At 48.8% G+C, this 14,043-nt stretch overlaps 1 protein-coding gene across 4 annotated transcripts in view; it reads right to left on the bottom strand.

The window, feature by feature from the left end:
• Positions 1–12,891, bottom strand: part of COL11A2 (collagen type XI alpha 2 chain) — a 37,934-nt gene extending 25,043 nt beyond the window's left edge. For 2 of the 4 annotated variants that reach the window (XM_044677072.1, XM_044677070.1), the window contains exons 1-6: positions 12,807–12,891; positions 9,289–9,438; positions 8,937–9,147; positions 8,565–8,727; positions 4,043–4,234; positions 2,172–2,234 (exon numbers count right to left, since the gene is read on the bottom strand). In XM_044677072.1, coding sequence (XP_044533007.1) covers positions 2,172–2,234; positions 4,043–4,234; positions 8,565–8,727; positions 8,937–9,147; positions 9,289–9,438; positions 12,807–12,891 — 864 coding nt within the window. Of the gene's footprint in view, positions 1–1,382; positions 1,563–2,171; positions 2,235–2,868; positions 2,947–4,042; positions 4,235–8,564; positions 8,728–8,936; positions 9,148–9,288; positions 9,439–12,806 lie in introns of all 4 variants that reach the window. The other 2 variants (XM_044677069.1, XM_044677071.1) reach the window with 2 other exon arrangements.
• Between the last annotated feature and the right edge of the window lie 1,152 nt (positions 12,892–14,043).

The raw sequence follows: 14,043 nt of genomic DNA on the forward strand, positions 1-14,043 counted from the left end.
AAGAAACACAAAGGAAGTAGCCCCCAAAGGAAAACCAATAGCACAATAAACAAGCTACACTGGGACACAAAGAAAGTAACCAAAACAGACAGAAAATGGTTAGAGACACCCCAAAAAAAGAGGCATATTTGGCAGAAATATGTATGTCATGACTTAGGCAAACAGGAAGTGGCCAAGATAGACAGGAAATGACATCAACAGTCTAGAAGCAGCCATTGAGGTAAGAACCTTTGGGATGCTTTTAGGCAGAATATGACTTTCACAGCTAAGAGAAAAAGGAAGTTGTATGAGATAGATAAGAAGTGGCTCCTTTTGAGAGGAGAAAACATGTGAGGAAAAAAATGTTAAGAAAAATACAGGACACATAGGAAGTAGCCATAAAGAGTAAGGCTCACAACAAGAGCATTAGGACTAGCAATGCCTGGCATACACAAGAAGTGGATAATTCACTGGAAATGGAAAAGACAAGATGGATACTACAGCCAGAACACATAGGAAATGATCAGACACAAACAAGAAGTGGCTCTCAGGCCAACACCAACATGAAGATGGATGCCATGACTAAGACAAACAGGAAGTGACTTATTGGGCAGGAAGTGGGCCTAGGGAAAAGCGACAGGACACTGAAAGTTAAAACTTTTGATACTGATGAAGACAGAAATAAAGAAGTAGTTGGGAATTGGTCACAAGGTAGAGGCTTATTTCCCCAGAACAACATGAATGCATCAGCCTAAACATACAGAAAGTGTCCAAAACAAACAGGAAATGGACCCAGCAGAGAAAGAACCCAGCCACCCTAGGCAGAAGGAAATACATAATTCCATCAGGTCAGACAGAGAATGGCAAACAGGAAATAATCTTCTGAAGCAACATAGGCCTTCCCCTCCCCAAATGAATAGGAAGTGACTAACTACCAAAAGGAAGTAGTTCACAACCAATAGGAAGTGATATGTTAAAAAGAGCAAATGATACATTAACAATAGGAATTGATGTAGTAAAATCAGAAAGTAGTTCATTCACAACAGAACATGATGCATTAACAATAGGAAGTGATGCAATAACCCCAGGAAGTGGTGTATTAACAATAGGAAACAATGCATTGACAAAAGGAAGTGATGCAATAACCCCAGGAAGTGCTTCATTAACAATAGGGATTGATGCATTGACAACAGGAAGTGATGCAAAAACAACAGAAAGTGGTGCATTAACAACAGAACATGATGCATTAACAACAGGAAGTGATGCAATAATTGGATGTGATGCATTAACAACAGAAAGTAATATATTAATGACAAGAAGTGATGCATTAATAACATGAAATGGTGCTCACAACTCTGGTAGAGGGTCATGGAGAGGAGGCAGAGGAGACCCACGTCACTTACGGCTCCTGAGTGGGTGGTCTCAGCAGAGAGGGCTGGCCCGAGCTCTGTCTCCTCTCGATAATCATCCCCATAGCCATAGGTGTAATCGTAGGGACCTGGAGGGGGATCTGTGGTCCCCTCCACATATTCCTCAATTCGAAACCTGCCAGCGGTGGGGGGACCCTGGGGGTCTATCTGCTCCTTCCCAGGATGGGAAGAGGAGGTAGAGGGGAGACAGTGAGGAGGCAGCTAAGAACATTTTGCCCTCTCCCTCTTGAATCTGACCAAGAAGATGAGGGGAGGGAAGAGAATAGATAAAAGGCTTTTGCTTAATGGGGTCTGGGGCCATTGGAGAAAGGAATTGCCCCAATGAAGGGTCAACAGCACACATTGTAAGGGCAAGGACGACCACCAGAAACTCAAAGGGAGCTCAAATGGTGAAAAAAATTTAAGGAGGGTAAATGGAGGGGGCAGGATGGCCAGAGGGCTGAACATCAAGAAAGAGTGATCACATGGACACAGTGTCCAGCTAAGGAGACTGGGAAGTGGCCAAAGACAAATAGGGACCCTGGTGGATGTAGAAGGGATGAGTAGTCAAAAATAGTGAGAGATATGGGGAACTATGGGCAAAGATAGATGTAGCTTCAAAAGCTGCAGAAAATGGACCTAAAGCATGGAAGAAGAATGGACATACAACTGGATACTTGATAGCTCTCTGGCCTGGAGAGGAGAAAATGATTCATCAAGATGAAATGGGGAAGTGTCAGAGCTGTCCAGATTAGGCACTGAGGTGGGATGGGGGATAGTTACCTCCTCAGGGGGTAGCAGGGGGTTGGACTCCTGAGTCCCATCTTCTTCACCTAAGGTAGGGTCCTGACCTCAAGGAAGGGTGGGGAGGAGGGGGAGAAGAAAGAGCATAGCCAGAAGCAGAGAGGAAGAAGATTAATGTAGATGGGTGCAAAGCAGCAGATACCCCCCCATACACCTAGAAAAACCTATCCGCGCTGGGGGGGTGGGGGTAAATCTCAGATCTTGCAACCCCTCTGGGTGAATTTAGATCATTGGAGAGGGCAGAGATCTGGATCCCCCTGTTCTACCTGCCGATAACCGCTGCCTCTGGTCCGAGGGGGACCCCGGACTTGTGGGGTAGCTGCCCGTCGAGCAGGGCGTCGGGATTGGGGAACCTGGTCCCTTGCTGACCCTGCACCCCTACCACGGGGAGGCTGCCAGGCAGGTGAGGTGGAGGCCCTCTGGGCCGCTGACCTCTTGGCAGGTGGGGAAGGCCGGGAAAGCCGGCGAGGGCGAGGGGGTGCCCTGCGTCCCAGGGAGGCAGGGGGAGCCTTCTTAGGGGGACTCTGAGGCCTCTGTGGCAGGAAAGAGACATGGGAAGGGGGTGTGAGTGAGTTAGCTTTCCCACCACCCAATATAAAATGTCTACTACATTCAGGAGGGATCTCCTAAAGTAAATAGTGTGAGAAAGAGGCCTGTCAGGAGAAGGGGGGGTTACCTGGTAATCAGGGGTGGCCCCTGTGGTCATCTCGTCATAATACGGGGGCTCATAGTCATAATAGAAAGAATCTGGGGACTGAGAAGAGGACAGGAGGGAACAGAAGCCAGATGGGGATGAGATAGGAATATGGAGATTGAGGAGAGATGGCAAAAGAAAGGAAGGAGGAATCAGAAGGAGTGAGAAAATGAAGAGGCATTTGCAGTGAGGGAGGTGAAGGGGAGGGAATGATGGGTAGAGGTAGGTGGCAGGGGAAGTAGAGAAGTAAGTTAAGATTGAGTCCACATGTGGACAGAAGCAAACATAATTAAGAGATTGATCCAACACTCGAACCCCCAACCCTTTATCAGAACCCTCACCCTCATCATCCCTCACCTCAATTTCTGCTACAGCTCCCTCCCCTCCCCTTCTAGGCTCACCTAGCCATCTCCAGGCCCATATAGACTAGGTCCCCTCCTCCGCATCTCCTCAGACCCCCTAACACCGTCACTGTCTCTGGATGTGTGCTTCCCAATCTCTGCTTCTTTCTTCCTATTTCTCCATCTCTTATCTCCCCAGATCTCCATTCTTTCTCTCTCAACTTCTTCCTTCCCCCAATCTTTTTTTTTTTTTTCTTAACTCTTATCTTCCATCTTAGAATCAATACTGTGTATTGGTTCCAATAGAAGAGTGGTAAGGACTAGGCAATGGGGGTTAAGTGACTTGCCCAGGGTCACACAACTAGGAAATATCTGAGATCAGATTGGAACTCAGGACCTTCTGCCTCTAGGCCTGGCTCTCTATCCAATGAGCCACCTGATTGCCCCCTCAATCTCTTAATTTGCGAGGGAAGGCACAGTGGAGAGGTAGGGGCACATGTTCAACTAGAAGGAAATGAAAGACGGTGGGATAAGTAGCCCTCACCCTCCAATTTCTCCAAATTCCTTCATTGCAAAATCATTTTAATGTTTAAATGAAAATTAAAAGATTTTTTTGAAGGAACATTACAGAACATTACGGATAAGGGAGGAGAGAATGACAGTATAAAATTGGAAGCTGGGTCAGGATGGGCAGGTGGGAGACCCCTCATCCAGGAGGGGTGTCTGACATTTTGGACGAAAACTCCAGAGATAGGTCTGGAGTTGCCCATTCCAGGATTTACTGTAGGTTACAGATGTCTGTGTTTCTTACTCACCTGCCTCTGTGGCTCCTGATTTTGTGGCCTATGGAGTCTGTGTATTTCCCGGGTTTGGGGTCTGTGGGCTTTGTGGGGCTCTTGTTTCTGGGGTCTCTCCACATGGCTCCCCTCACACTGCAGCTGTCTTCGCTCACAGGATTCATAGGCAGCCTGGGCCCCGGGGACAATGAGGAGTTGCTGGATGTCACCCTAGGGAAGTGGGGGACAGGAAAGAAGAGAAGCATGTTGACAAGAAAGCAAGGTATCACTCCTACCTGTTCTCTCTTTCACAGAAGGGGGGGAGAGGAAGTGGGGGTGCACAGAGAAGAAGTTAGGAGGGGGAATCCTGGAACAAGAAGTAAGATGGATGTCAGTGGGTCGTGTCTGACTCTTCATGACTCCATCTGGGGTTTTCTTGAAAGAGTTAACTGGAGTGGTCTGCTGTTTTCTTCTCCAGCTCATTTTACAGATGAGGAAACTGAGGCCAATAGAGTGAAGTGATTCAACCAGGGTCACACTGCCAGTAAGTGTTTGAGGCCAGATTTGAACTCAGGAAAATGACTTAAGGTCCAGCAATCTATCTATTTTCCCACATGAGTACCTCTACATTCTATTAATATATATTTACATATTTATTTATATTTATATATGTTTATTACATCTTTATTATGTATATATCCATTTTCTACATGAGTACCTCTACATTCTATTAATATATTTACATATATTTATATTTATATATGTTTATTACATATATATCCATTTTTCCACATGAGCACCTCTACACTCTATTATTATATATTCACATATATATATATTCACCATTTCTCCAACTTCTAGTCTTAGAGAGGGGTCCAGATGCACTGAGAGGTCAGATTTCTTATAGAGGGTCACACAGCTAGTATGTTAAAAGTCCAGCCTAGAACCCAAGATTTCTGGTTCTAAGACTGGCTCTCAAGTCACTATTTTAATTTTAAAACATTTATTTTCTCTCTTAATATCAATTCTAAGACAAAAGAGGAGCAAGGGCTAGACAGTCAGGGTTAAATGACTTACCCACAGCCACACAGCTAGGAAATGTCTGAGGCTGGATTTGAACCCCAGAAGTCTTCCTGGCTCTCTAGCCACTGGAAGATAGATGGGGCTAGCTAACTAGTCAGAAAACTGTGAAACAAGTTTGTTTCCATCACAGTCACCTCACCCCAGCACCCCACTCCCCTCCCCTCTGCCCCATACTCCGGCCTTGTCTCCGTTCTCTTCCTCTGTATGAAACTTCCACCTTCTGTATGAGGTTCATGGAGCCCAAATGATGGAGAGCTAATCAGCTGGCCTGAGGCTGTCTCCCCACCACTCTACCCCAGAGAAATCCCTTTGAGCTTAGACTCCTCTCCTCTTTAGCCCTCCTTGGTCTCAGGGTCCCCAGTTCGCCAGCCCTCGGGTTCCTGACTTCTTTCATTCTAGCCTGCCAGCCACCACAAACACCGCTGCCCAGCAACTTCCCAGAAGCCTTCCTGAAATAAAGCGCCGTCTCACCAAAGAGTGAATGGCAGTGAATGGCTATGCTGGGCAGGTCAGACGCCACAGGACGGGAGGACTTCCTCCCTTCTCTACACAGGCAGCAAAGTGCATTGGAAGGAGAGGCACAGAGGTCTTCAGGAAATCTAAGGTTGAGTCTTGTATATAACCCGGGGCATGTCGGCTGCCCCTATCTGGGCCTCAGTTTCACCCCTTATAAAGTGAGACAATGTTGGACTAGATGATCTCTAAGCTCCTTCTACAGCAGATATTTCTGGGATTCTAGGTTTCTCATCTTCCTGAGTTCAAATCCAGCCTCAGACTGGATTTAGTAGCTGTGGGACCTTGGGCAAGTCGCTTGACCTTGTTGGCCTCAGTTTTCTCATCTGTAAAATGAGCTGGAGAAGAACTGTTCCAATATCTTTGACAAGAAAACCCTAAATGGGGACACAACTGAAAAATGACTGAATGACAACAAGGTTTCTAGTATCTCTCTGTTCTTCTTCCTTCCTACCTAGTTCAAAACCTCATCATCTCTTGCTTGAATAATTATAATAGTTACCTCCTTGGCCTCCCTATTCTCTTCAGTTTTTCTCTTCCAATCTATCTGTCCAAATAACTTCCTCATGCATTGTTCTGATTATATCATTTACCTCCTCAAAAGCTTTTAGTTTAGAGGTCTTGAGCCAACAGCATATTCAAGCTACAGTTCCCAGAGCAGGAGAGTCTGTCCAGAGAAGTGCTAACTTTTTTTAAAACCCTTACCTTTTATCTTAGAACTAATACTAAGTATTGGTTCCAAGGCCGAAGGGTGATAAGGGCTAGACAATGGGGGTTAAGTGACTTGCCCAGGGTCACACATCTAGGAAGTGTCTGAGGCCAAAGTTGAACCCAGGACCTTCAGTCTAGGCCTGGCTCTCAATCCACTGAGCCATGCAGTTGCCCCCAAAGCTTTAACTTTAGAGCCCTTTTCACTTTCTAACTATTCTTTTTTTAAAAAGTAATACATTTCAATTTTTTCCCAGATTACATGTCAATATAATTTTCTAATATTTGTTTTCTGATATTTTGCAATCTTATGTTCTGTCTCTCCATCCCCCTCTTCCCCAAGAAGGCAGTTGTACCTATATTATCATATACTACAGATTTTCATATTCCTTCCTAAGCCATTCTTGACCCTGACCTCTGATCCAGTTTGGTTCTCTGGGTTCAGAGATCTTCCAGGCTTGATCCTTCTGCCACAGATCTCAGAACCACTTCTAGCCTCCGTTTTGATCTTTCTACTTCCACATTCTCTCTCCAAACAACAGACCACAATACTGTTTTCGCAAATTCCTCTCCCCCAAAAAAAGGAACAGGCAAAATCTGAAGTCATGTGATAAGGGAAGGTGACTAGATGTTTGGATTTCTTTAAAGTCTAGAACAGGATTAGACTAGGTCCAGATAAGAGCATTCCAACTAGGGGCCGCTAAGGAATAGCATGGTGGAGAAAGCACCTCCAGGCCTGGAGAGGGTGGAGAAAGCACCTCCAGGCCTGGGTTCAGATCTGACCTCAGACACTTCCTAGTCCTGTGACCCTGAGCAAGTCACTTAACCCCATTTGACTAGGCCTTCCCTTTCTTCTGTCTTAGAATCAGTTCTAAGACAAAAGGTAAGGATTAAAAAAAAGTCCCAGCTACCTAGTTGTGTGGTGTGTCTCCAATGAGTCACTTAACCCCACTATCTAGCCTCGGTGGCTCTTCTTTCTTGGAACTAATACTAAGACAAAGTCAGAGTGTGAAAAAAGTTTTGAAAATCCCAGTTAAGGGACAGTTGAGGTCTGTAGTTATTCTAGTGAACAGAACATCCTTAGCCCAGATCTCTCTCTCTGGCTGACCTCTAAAAACAGCCTGGGGGGCTAGGAAGGCCTAGGGGTGCTTTGTCTACCCTGGGATTCAGGGTTCAGGCCAGAAAGCTGGGAAATGTAAAAAGCCTGGAGGCCCAATACAAAAGTTCCCCAATTAGGAATCAGTTCCTTTGGCCAAGTGATAAGGTTCAGCAGGGCTGGATCTTTAACAGGCCATCATCCACTACTCATCCAGCTCTTCTTCAGGGGGTGTTATTCAAGGCCTTGCCAAATCAGGTACCAATCTACTTGTCCTGCTTCTTTACGGCCACTCCACTTCTTTCTACATGTTATTGGTGTCCCCTGAGCAAATCCCAGGCTTCCCAGATTCTGTTGTACCTGCTCATGCCTTTATCCTCTCTTTTAGAGTTCCCCTCAGTGACTGCCTCTAGAAAAGCTGTCCCTCCTTCAGGGCCCAGCTTAAATGCCACTTCTTCCCAGAAGCCTCCTGGGATCCCCACAGCCAGAAGAGATTCACTACTCAGGTGGCATTTATTGTACTTGGTCTTTTGAGATATTGATATCACAGACTCATAGCTTGAAGAAGAAACCGCAGAGATCACGGAGTCTGACCCATTTTAGAGAGAAGAAAACAGAGTCAGTGACTTGTCCAAGATCGCACAGTAAATGTCTGAGGCAGTATTTGAACCTACTATTTCCAGACTCCAAATGCACTCACCCTCCTACGAGATGGCACACCACATCCCATTCATCTTTGTCCCTTCCTCCCCCACGATGTATTTCACAAAGTAGGTGAAGGCAGGTCTTTTTTTTTTTTAAACCCTTTACTTCGGTGTATTGTCTCATAGGTGGAAGAGTGGTAAGGGTGGGCAATGGGAGTCAAGTGACTTGCCCAGGGTCATACATCTGGGAAGTGGCTGAGGCCGGGTTTGAACCTAGGACCTCCTGTCTCTAGGCCTGACTCTCACTCCACTGTAAGGGCAGGTCTTTTTGAATGACTTTTTGGGCAGAAAAGACCAAATAATGAATCCCAAAGCTAGTGTGTAGGCAGTCACCAGCACTGCCAGACCCTGGATACAAGAATGGGAGGGAATGAGGCCAAAAAGGGAGTTCTGGGGCATGAAGCGGAGAAGGATGGCTGGACCTGGGAGCAGGAAATGCCTCAAGCCACCCAGTTACCTCAAAGACTTCATCGTCCAGGATTCGGGCCCCAAAGATGAGGACTCCGCGGTTGTCCAGAACAGGACGGGCGCTCCGGGGGAGGGGCCGGGTGACCCGCTTCTTACAGTCGACAATCAGGGTGACAGAATGACCCTTAACCGCCACGGCCACGCGGTGCCACCTGTTTTTAGAAAGGAAGCAGCAGAAAAAGAATGAGCAAGGAAATGCTTGATGCCTCAGGGTGGCCGAGCAGGCAAATCACTGAGGAGTTGGAGCCTCCAGGAAGGGGTCCATTTCAGGCCAGGGAGAAAGGACAGCAGTCACTGGAACAAGAAAATAGCTGGCGGGGAATGGGAGAAGGGAAATAGTCAGGAGATAGCAGTGACTCACTTGCCATCAGCCAGGCTAATGCCTCGGAAGGCGGGCAAAGCAGGGGGCCTAGGCCGCCCCGTCTGATCTTCGTACAGGAATCGAGGGGGCCGGCCAAGCTCTAGCCCCAGCTGCCGAACACCCTGGGCACTGTAGAGGGTCAACAGAGGGGCCTGGAGTCCAGGATTTGGTCGGAGCACAGACAGCAATGAGAAATCAGCAGGAAATCCACCTAGAAAAGGAATAATGAGGAAGAGAGGGGAAGAGAGATTACATCTCTTTCAGACAGAGTCTGACTTTTCTACCATTATGATATTTGGTCCTTGGTTCTCTGTAACCTTCAATCACTTCAGATTCCCCATCACACCCATACCTGGGAATAACTGCCTAGTCGGGGCACTGAGCTGGGCAGGTCGGGTCACTCGATAGGCCACATCAGCTGGACAGACACCAACAACTCTCCGGACACCATCAGGGAGTGAGGGGAACTGAAGGGCACGGAGCACATCCACAGGGGGACCCGCTGGAAGTAACAGAAGATCAGGAGGCAATGTAAAGGGTACCAATGAAGAGATGACCACCAAGAGGATAATTTAGCTCTAGAGTCACAGGCCACCGGGGAGGGGGAGGGTGGGGGTAAAAACTTGGATCAGGATAGATTTGTCCTTAACATTTCTCAATGGACTCAAAACTCCCACATTGTCCCTTTCTCTCAATTTCCTTCTGTCTCCAATTATGTCTCTTTGTCTGTCCCGATCTCTGTCTCTCCTTGTCAATTCAATCTAATAAATGTGTATTAAAAGTTCCTACTCTGTTTTATCTCTTTCTGTTTCTCACTAGGCCCTATCTCTGTTTCTCTCACTCTCTCTCTTTATATAAGTCTCATAGTCCCTGCTTTTGTCTCTGTCTCTATCATTCTGCCTCTCTGGGTCTCTTTCTCTGCCTCTTTCTGCCTCTGTTTCTGTCTCTCTCTCCCTCTCCATATCTTTCTTTCTGTGCCTCTGGCCTTTATCCCAGCTTTGACACAAACAACATCTGGGGAATCGATCAGTCTGGGCACAGGGAGGTGTGCATGTGTGTGAGGGGAGGGGGCATTGGAAATTGGGACAGAGAGCTGCCCAGAAAGAAGTGTCTTAGGAATTCATTTGGATTCTGCACTTTGATGTGGGAGTGGGCACTTCTAAGCAATGCTGGAGAGATTAGGGGGAAGGGGGAGACTAGGAAGACAAGTCCCCAGGCCTCAGCTTCCTACTGTGAAGGCGAAAGGGAGTGAATCAGGGGAGGGGAGGGATGGGGGGCGATGGAACTGCCACATGAAGTCTGAGTTGATCCAGGGCCCTGAGCCACACACATCTGGGGATCCCATCAGAAAAGATTAGAGAGTTCTTGCCCAGGAACCATTTAGCCCATTGCTTTCCCTCCCTTATACCTGGGACCTAAGTATCTTGCTTCAAACACCCCACCATGCAGGAGCCAGCTACCCAGCTCCTAATGCTCTTAGGCTCAGGCTCCTGCTGTCAAAATTCTGGAAGACAGACACCACCTCTCCCTGTTCCCTTTCTCTTGATCCATTCCAGACTCAAGATTGAAGAAAGTCCTATAATAGGTCTAGCAAAATTGGCAGGACTACAGAGATAGGTACAGAGACAGAGACAGAGACAGAGACAGAGACAGAGACATAGAGAGGTGCCCAGGAGAGCTGGACTGGGCGGGGTGGGGCAGAGAAAAGGCCCTTTGAGTCCTGGAGCTAGGGAAACCACGGACTACCCACCCCCTCCCTGGCCCCCACATGTGGCGGCTCCGCAAACATCAACTCACAAGGGCGGCTTTCAGACACAGAGACAGAGACACATACAGAGACCCCAAGCCCAAGAGACCTCAGACTCTCACCCATCATAACACATACACACACACACACACACACACACACACACACACACACACACCGGGAAAATCCTGTTCCACCCCATGGATGCCCTATATCTGGCCACTCTTCATGTCTACAAGCATGGAATCCTTATATTTGGTCCCTGAGGTTCCTCACATTTGACCTCACAGCCTCCCTACATTTGTTCCTACAAATGTGTTACTACCTTTGTCTTATGTACTCCCTACTTCTGGTTCTACAGACATCCCACAGCTGACCTCAGGGATTCTCCTTCTTCTTTTCCCTCCCCATATTGATTCCCCATGTCTGTCTCCATAGATATCTCACAGTTTACAAATGCTTCCCCTCTGCTGTTATGGACCCTCGCCATTGCAACCACGATTAGGGAAAGCTGTATAGTTTCTTGCTCCCCACTTCAAACTCTTAGTAGAGCACCTCAAATATATACATAATCCATGTGTGGTGACTTCCCCTCCTCTCCATGGCAGCTGGGCCCTCCCTCAGTTTCTCCTTGTTATCCTGAAAAAAGCAGGCTTTTTGACTCCATAAATGATAGGGACAGGAAACTTATTCCTTAAATTCCCTATCCCTGAGAGCGCCAGCTCTGGAATCCGAAGACAAGGATTCAAAACTCACTCGGAAGATTATCATCTATGATCTTGGGCAAAACAGTTCATCTCCTTGGGCCTCAGTTGCCTGATTTGTAAATGGAAGGGACTGTATTAGATGACTTTGGAGCTTAGTTCTAGACCTAGGACCTTATAAACCACATATTTTATAGTGTCTGAGGGGGTCTTACTACTGTACCCTAACTGATATCTTTTATGCTGCAAATTCTGACCAGTTTTCCTTCTTGGAAAAAGAGTGAAGGAAAAAAGGATAAATTAATATGCAAATTGAATGCAAATTGTACCTAATCTCTTCAAAGGGGATCCCAGTTCTCCTTCCACCACCTGGGACCCTGGAGTCCGATTCTCCAGGCTCCTCTTCTGTGAAAACATACCTCCCCTCACTGTGGTCCCTTCAGGTTAGAACATTCTCATCTAGGGAAAGCTGGGGGAGAGAGCCTGGGGTCTCGGACGCTGGGTCCCAGGGGAGCAAGCCTGGCCTCAACGGGGGAGGGGAGGGGCAGGAATGCAGAGAGTTGGCTCCGATCTCAGACACCTGATCCCAGCCCCGTCCGGCCCGGCCCGTTGGCAGTGGCCCCAGCGCTCTCCAGAGCCAGCCGCGTGGCAGCAGTGAGGGCACAGGAGGAAAGGGTGGGGGGAGACCGGTGCGGGAAGAGAATAGGGCCAGAGAACTGTCTATGGGAGCATGGGAGTATCACAGAAGCTCCCCTGATCCTTTGATTCATTCCTTAGCTTCTCCCACCTTCATTCCACACTCCACTCCAAGAGGAGAAAAAAAGAGAGAGAGAGAAACATTGAGGCAGGTACAGATTTCCCCACTGGTGTCCGTGGGCTCCCAAATGCCAGAAGAGTGTCCACTCAGCAGGATAAGTGGGTTCCCCTAGCTAAAACTTACAATTCAGAGCCTCCAGTTTCAAGTCTGAATGAAGGACTCCTGATATCTCTCTCAGTTCCCTTTCTAAGAACACAGGTACCTTTAGACTCCTAGACTAGCGTCTCTATCTCCCCACACACCTACCCTGTGCACCCATTCTAACATCCACTAGATACAAGTTGAGACAGTAAAGGAGCTATCCCTGCCCACCCTCCCCTCAGCCCTGAAATCTTGACTCCCAGACTCGATCTCCTTGTCTCTCCTCCCCAGGGCAGAAATGTCCCACCCCAAGTCCCCAGGGATACTGACACGGATCCAGGTGGCTCCTCACACACCACTGTATTCTGACCAAAATCCAAGGACCGAAATTCTGGGGGATTCTCCATCCTCTCCATATCCTAACCTCGTTCCAACCAGGGATTTATCCTGCCAGATTCCCCCAAATCCAAAGCTCCTCCCATCCTCCCAACTCTGGTGTCCGATAACCTGGTCTCACTTACCTGCTCCCGCTGGCGGAGGCGCGCTCAGTCCCAGCACCAGCGGGACCAGCAGAAGGAGACGTCTGCAGCGGCTGCACCGCTCCATGGCTGGGCTGCCGGGACGCCCCGGTCCCGAAGAGCCAAGGAGCGGAGATAGAGGGAGAGAGGGAAGAGCAGCTGGAGGCGTTAGAACACCTGACTCTGGGAGAAGGAGCAGCAAGCTCTTGGTGCTCGAACTCCTAAGTCCCCTGGAGAGGGGAGGATGGCTGAGTTGGGGACCTCTGCAGTTCTCAGTCCTAAGATTCCATGCACCGAAGGGAAGATGTCAGTGATCCAGCGCTGGCTGCTGCTCCCTCCTCTGCTGCAGCCACTTGTGTGTCCCGGGCCACCCTACCAGTCAAGAACCCCCGACCCCGCCCCCTGTCCAGCCCCCCACGCCCCTCCCGCACCCGGAGAGGGAAAATCCCAACCCCCCTCCTTATACCTTCTCTGGGGAAATCCCTGCTCCGCCCATGGGGACAAGGGCCTTCCGGGGACCCAGGTATCTTACCCTTACCTTCTCAAAGGACCTAGGCATCTTGTTCTCTTCCCCTAACCCTCATCTTGGAGCCTAGGGCTCCAAGGTGCCCAGTTTCCCCTTCTCTCTCCTTTCCGATAACCCAGGCATTCTGCTCTCGGTCCCTAGTTTGGAGGCGGGGTTCTGGTTGCAGGGGGGACGAAGGGGGATCTCCTCTATAATCAGTTCTCCATAATTATACACACCCCCGCCCCTCCCCGCAGAGGTAATTACAGAGTCCAGGTATTTATAGAAGAGGCTAAAGATAGGGATGGGCGGGCCACTGGAGGGGGTAGAGGCTCCGAGGAATCAAGGATACTAGGGGATGGAAAGTTCGGAGGACTCAAAAGTCCGAGAGCTGCAGAGTAGAACTGTGAGCCACACAGCCTCGGGACCTCGAAAGGGTGATGAAGAGATGGGGCGGGGGGCGAGAGAAGAGGGGAACCAGAGGACAGAGAAGAACCAGTTTGGGGAAATGGATTTGAGATTGTGGCCAGGTGCCGCTGTCCTGAATCTTCCGCACGGACTAGACGCGCGCAGTCCCAGGGTCTGCCCGGAGCCCTCGGTGCAGCGGGTGAAAAACTGGGACTGAGCAGACACCACCCGCCTGCCCGCCGCCTCAGCCGGAGAGGGGGGTGGAGGTGGCAGGGAAACAAGGAGCCTTTGAAAGCCGGCTCTCCACACTCACACCCTCCACTCCTC

The sequence above is a fragment of the Gracilinanus agilis genome, chromosome 4 (genome assembly GCF_016433145.1).
Source record: "Gracilinanus agilis isolate LMUSP501 chromosome 4, AgileGrace, whole genome shotgun sequence".
NCBI classification, from domain to species: domain Eukaryota; kingdom Metazoa; phylum Chordata; class Mammalia; order Didelphimorphia; family Didelphidae; genus Gracilinanus; species Gracilinanus agilis.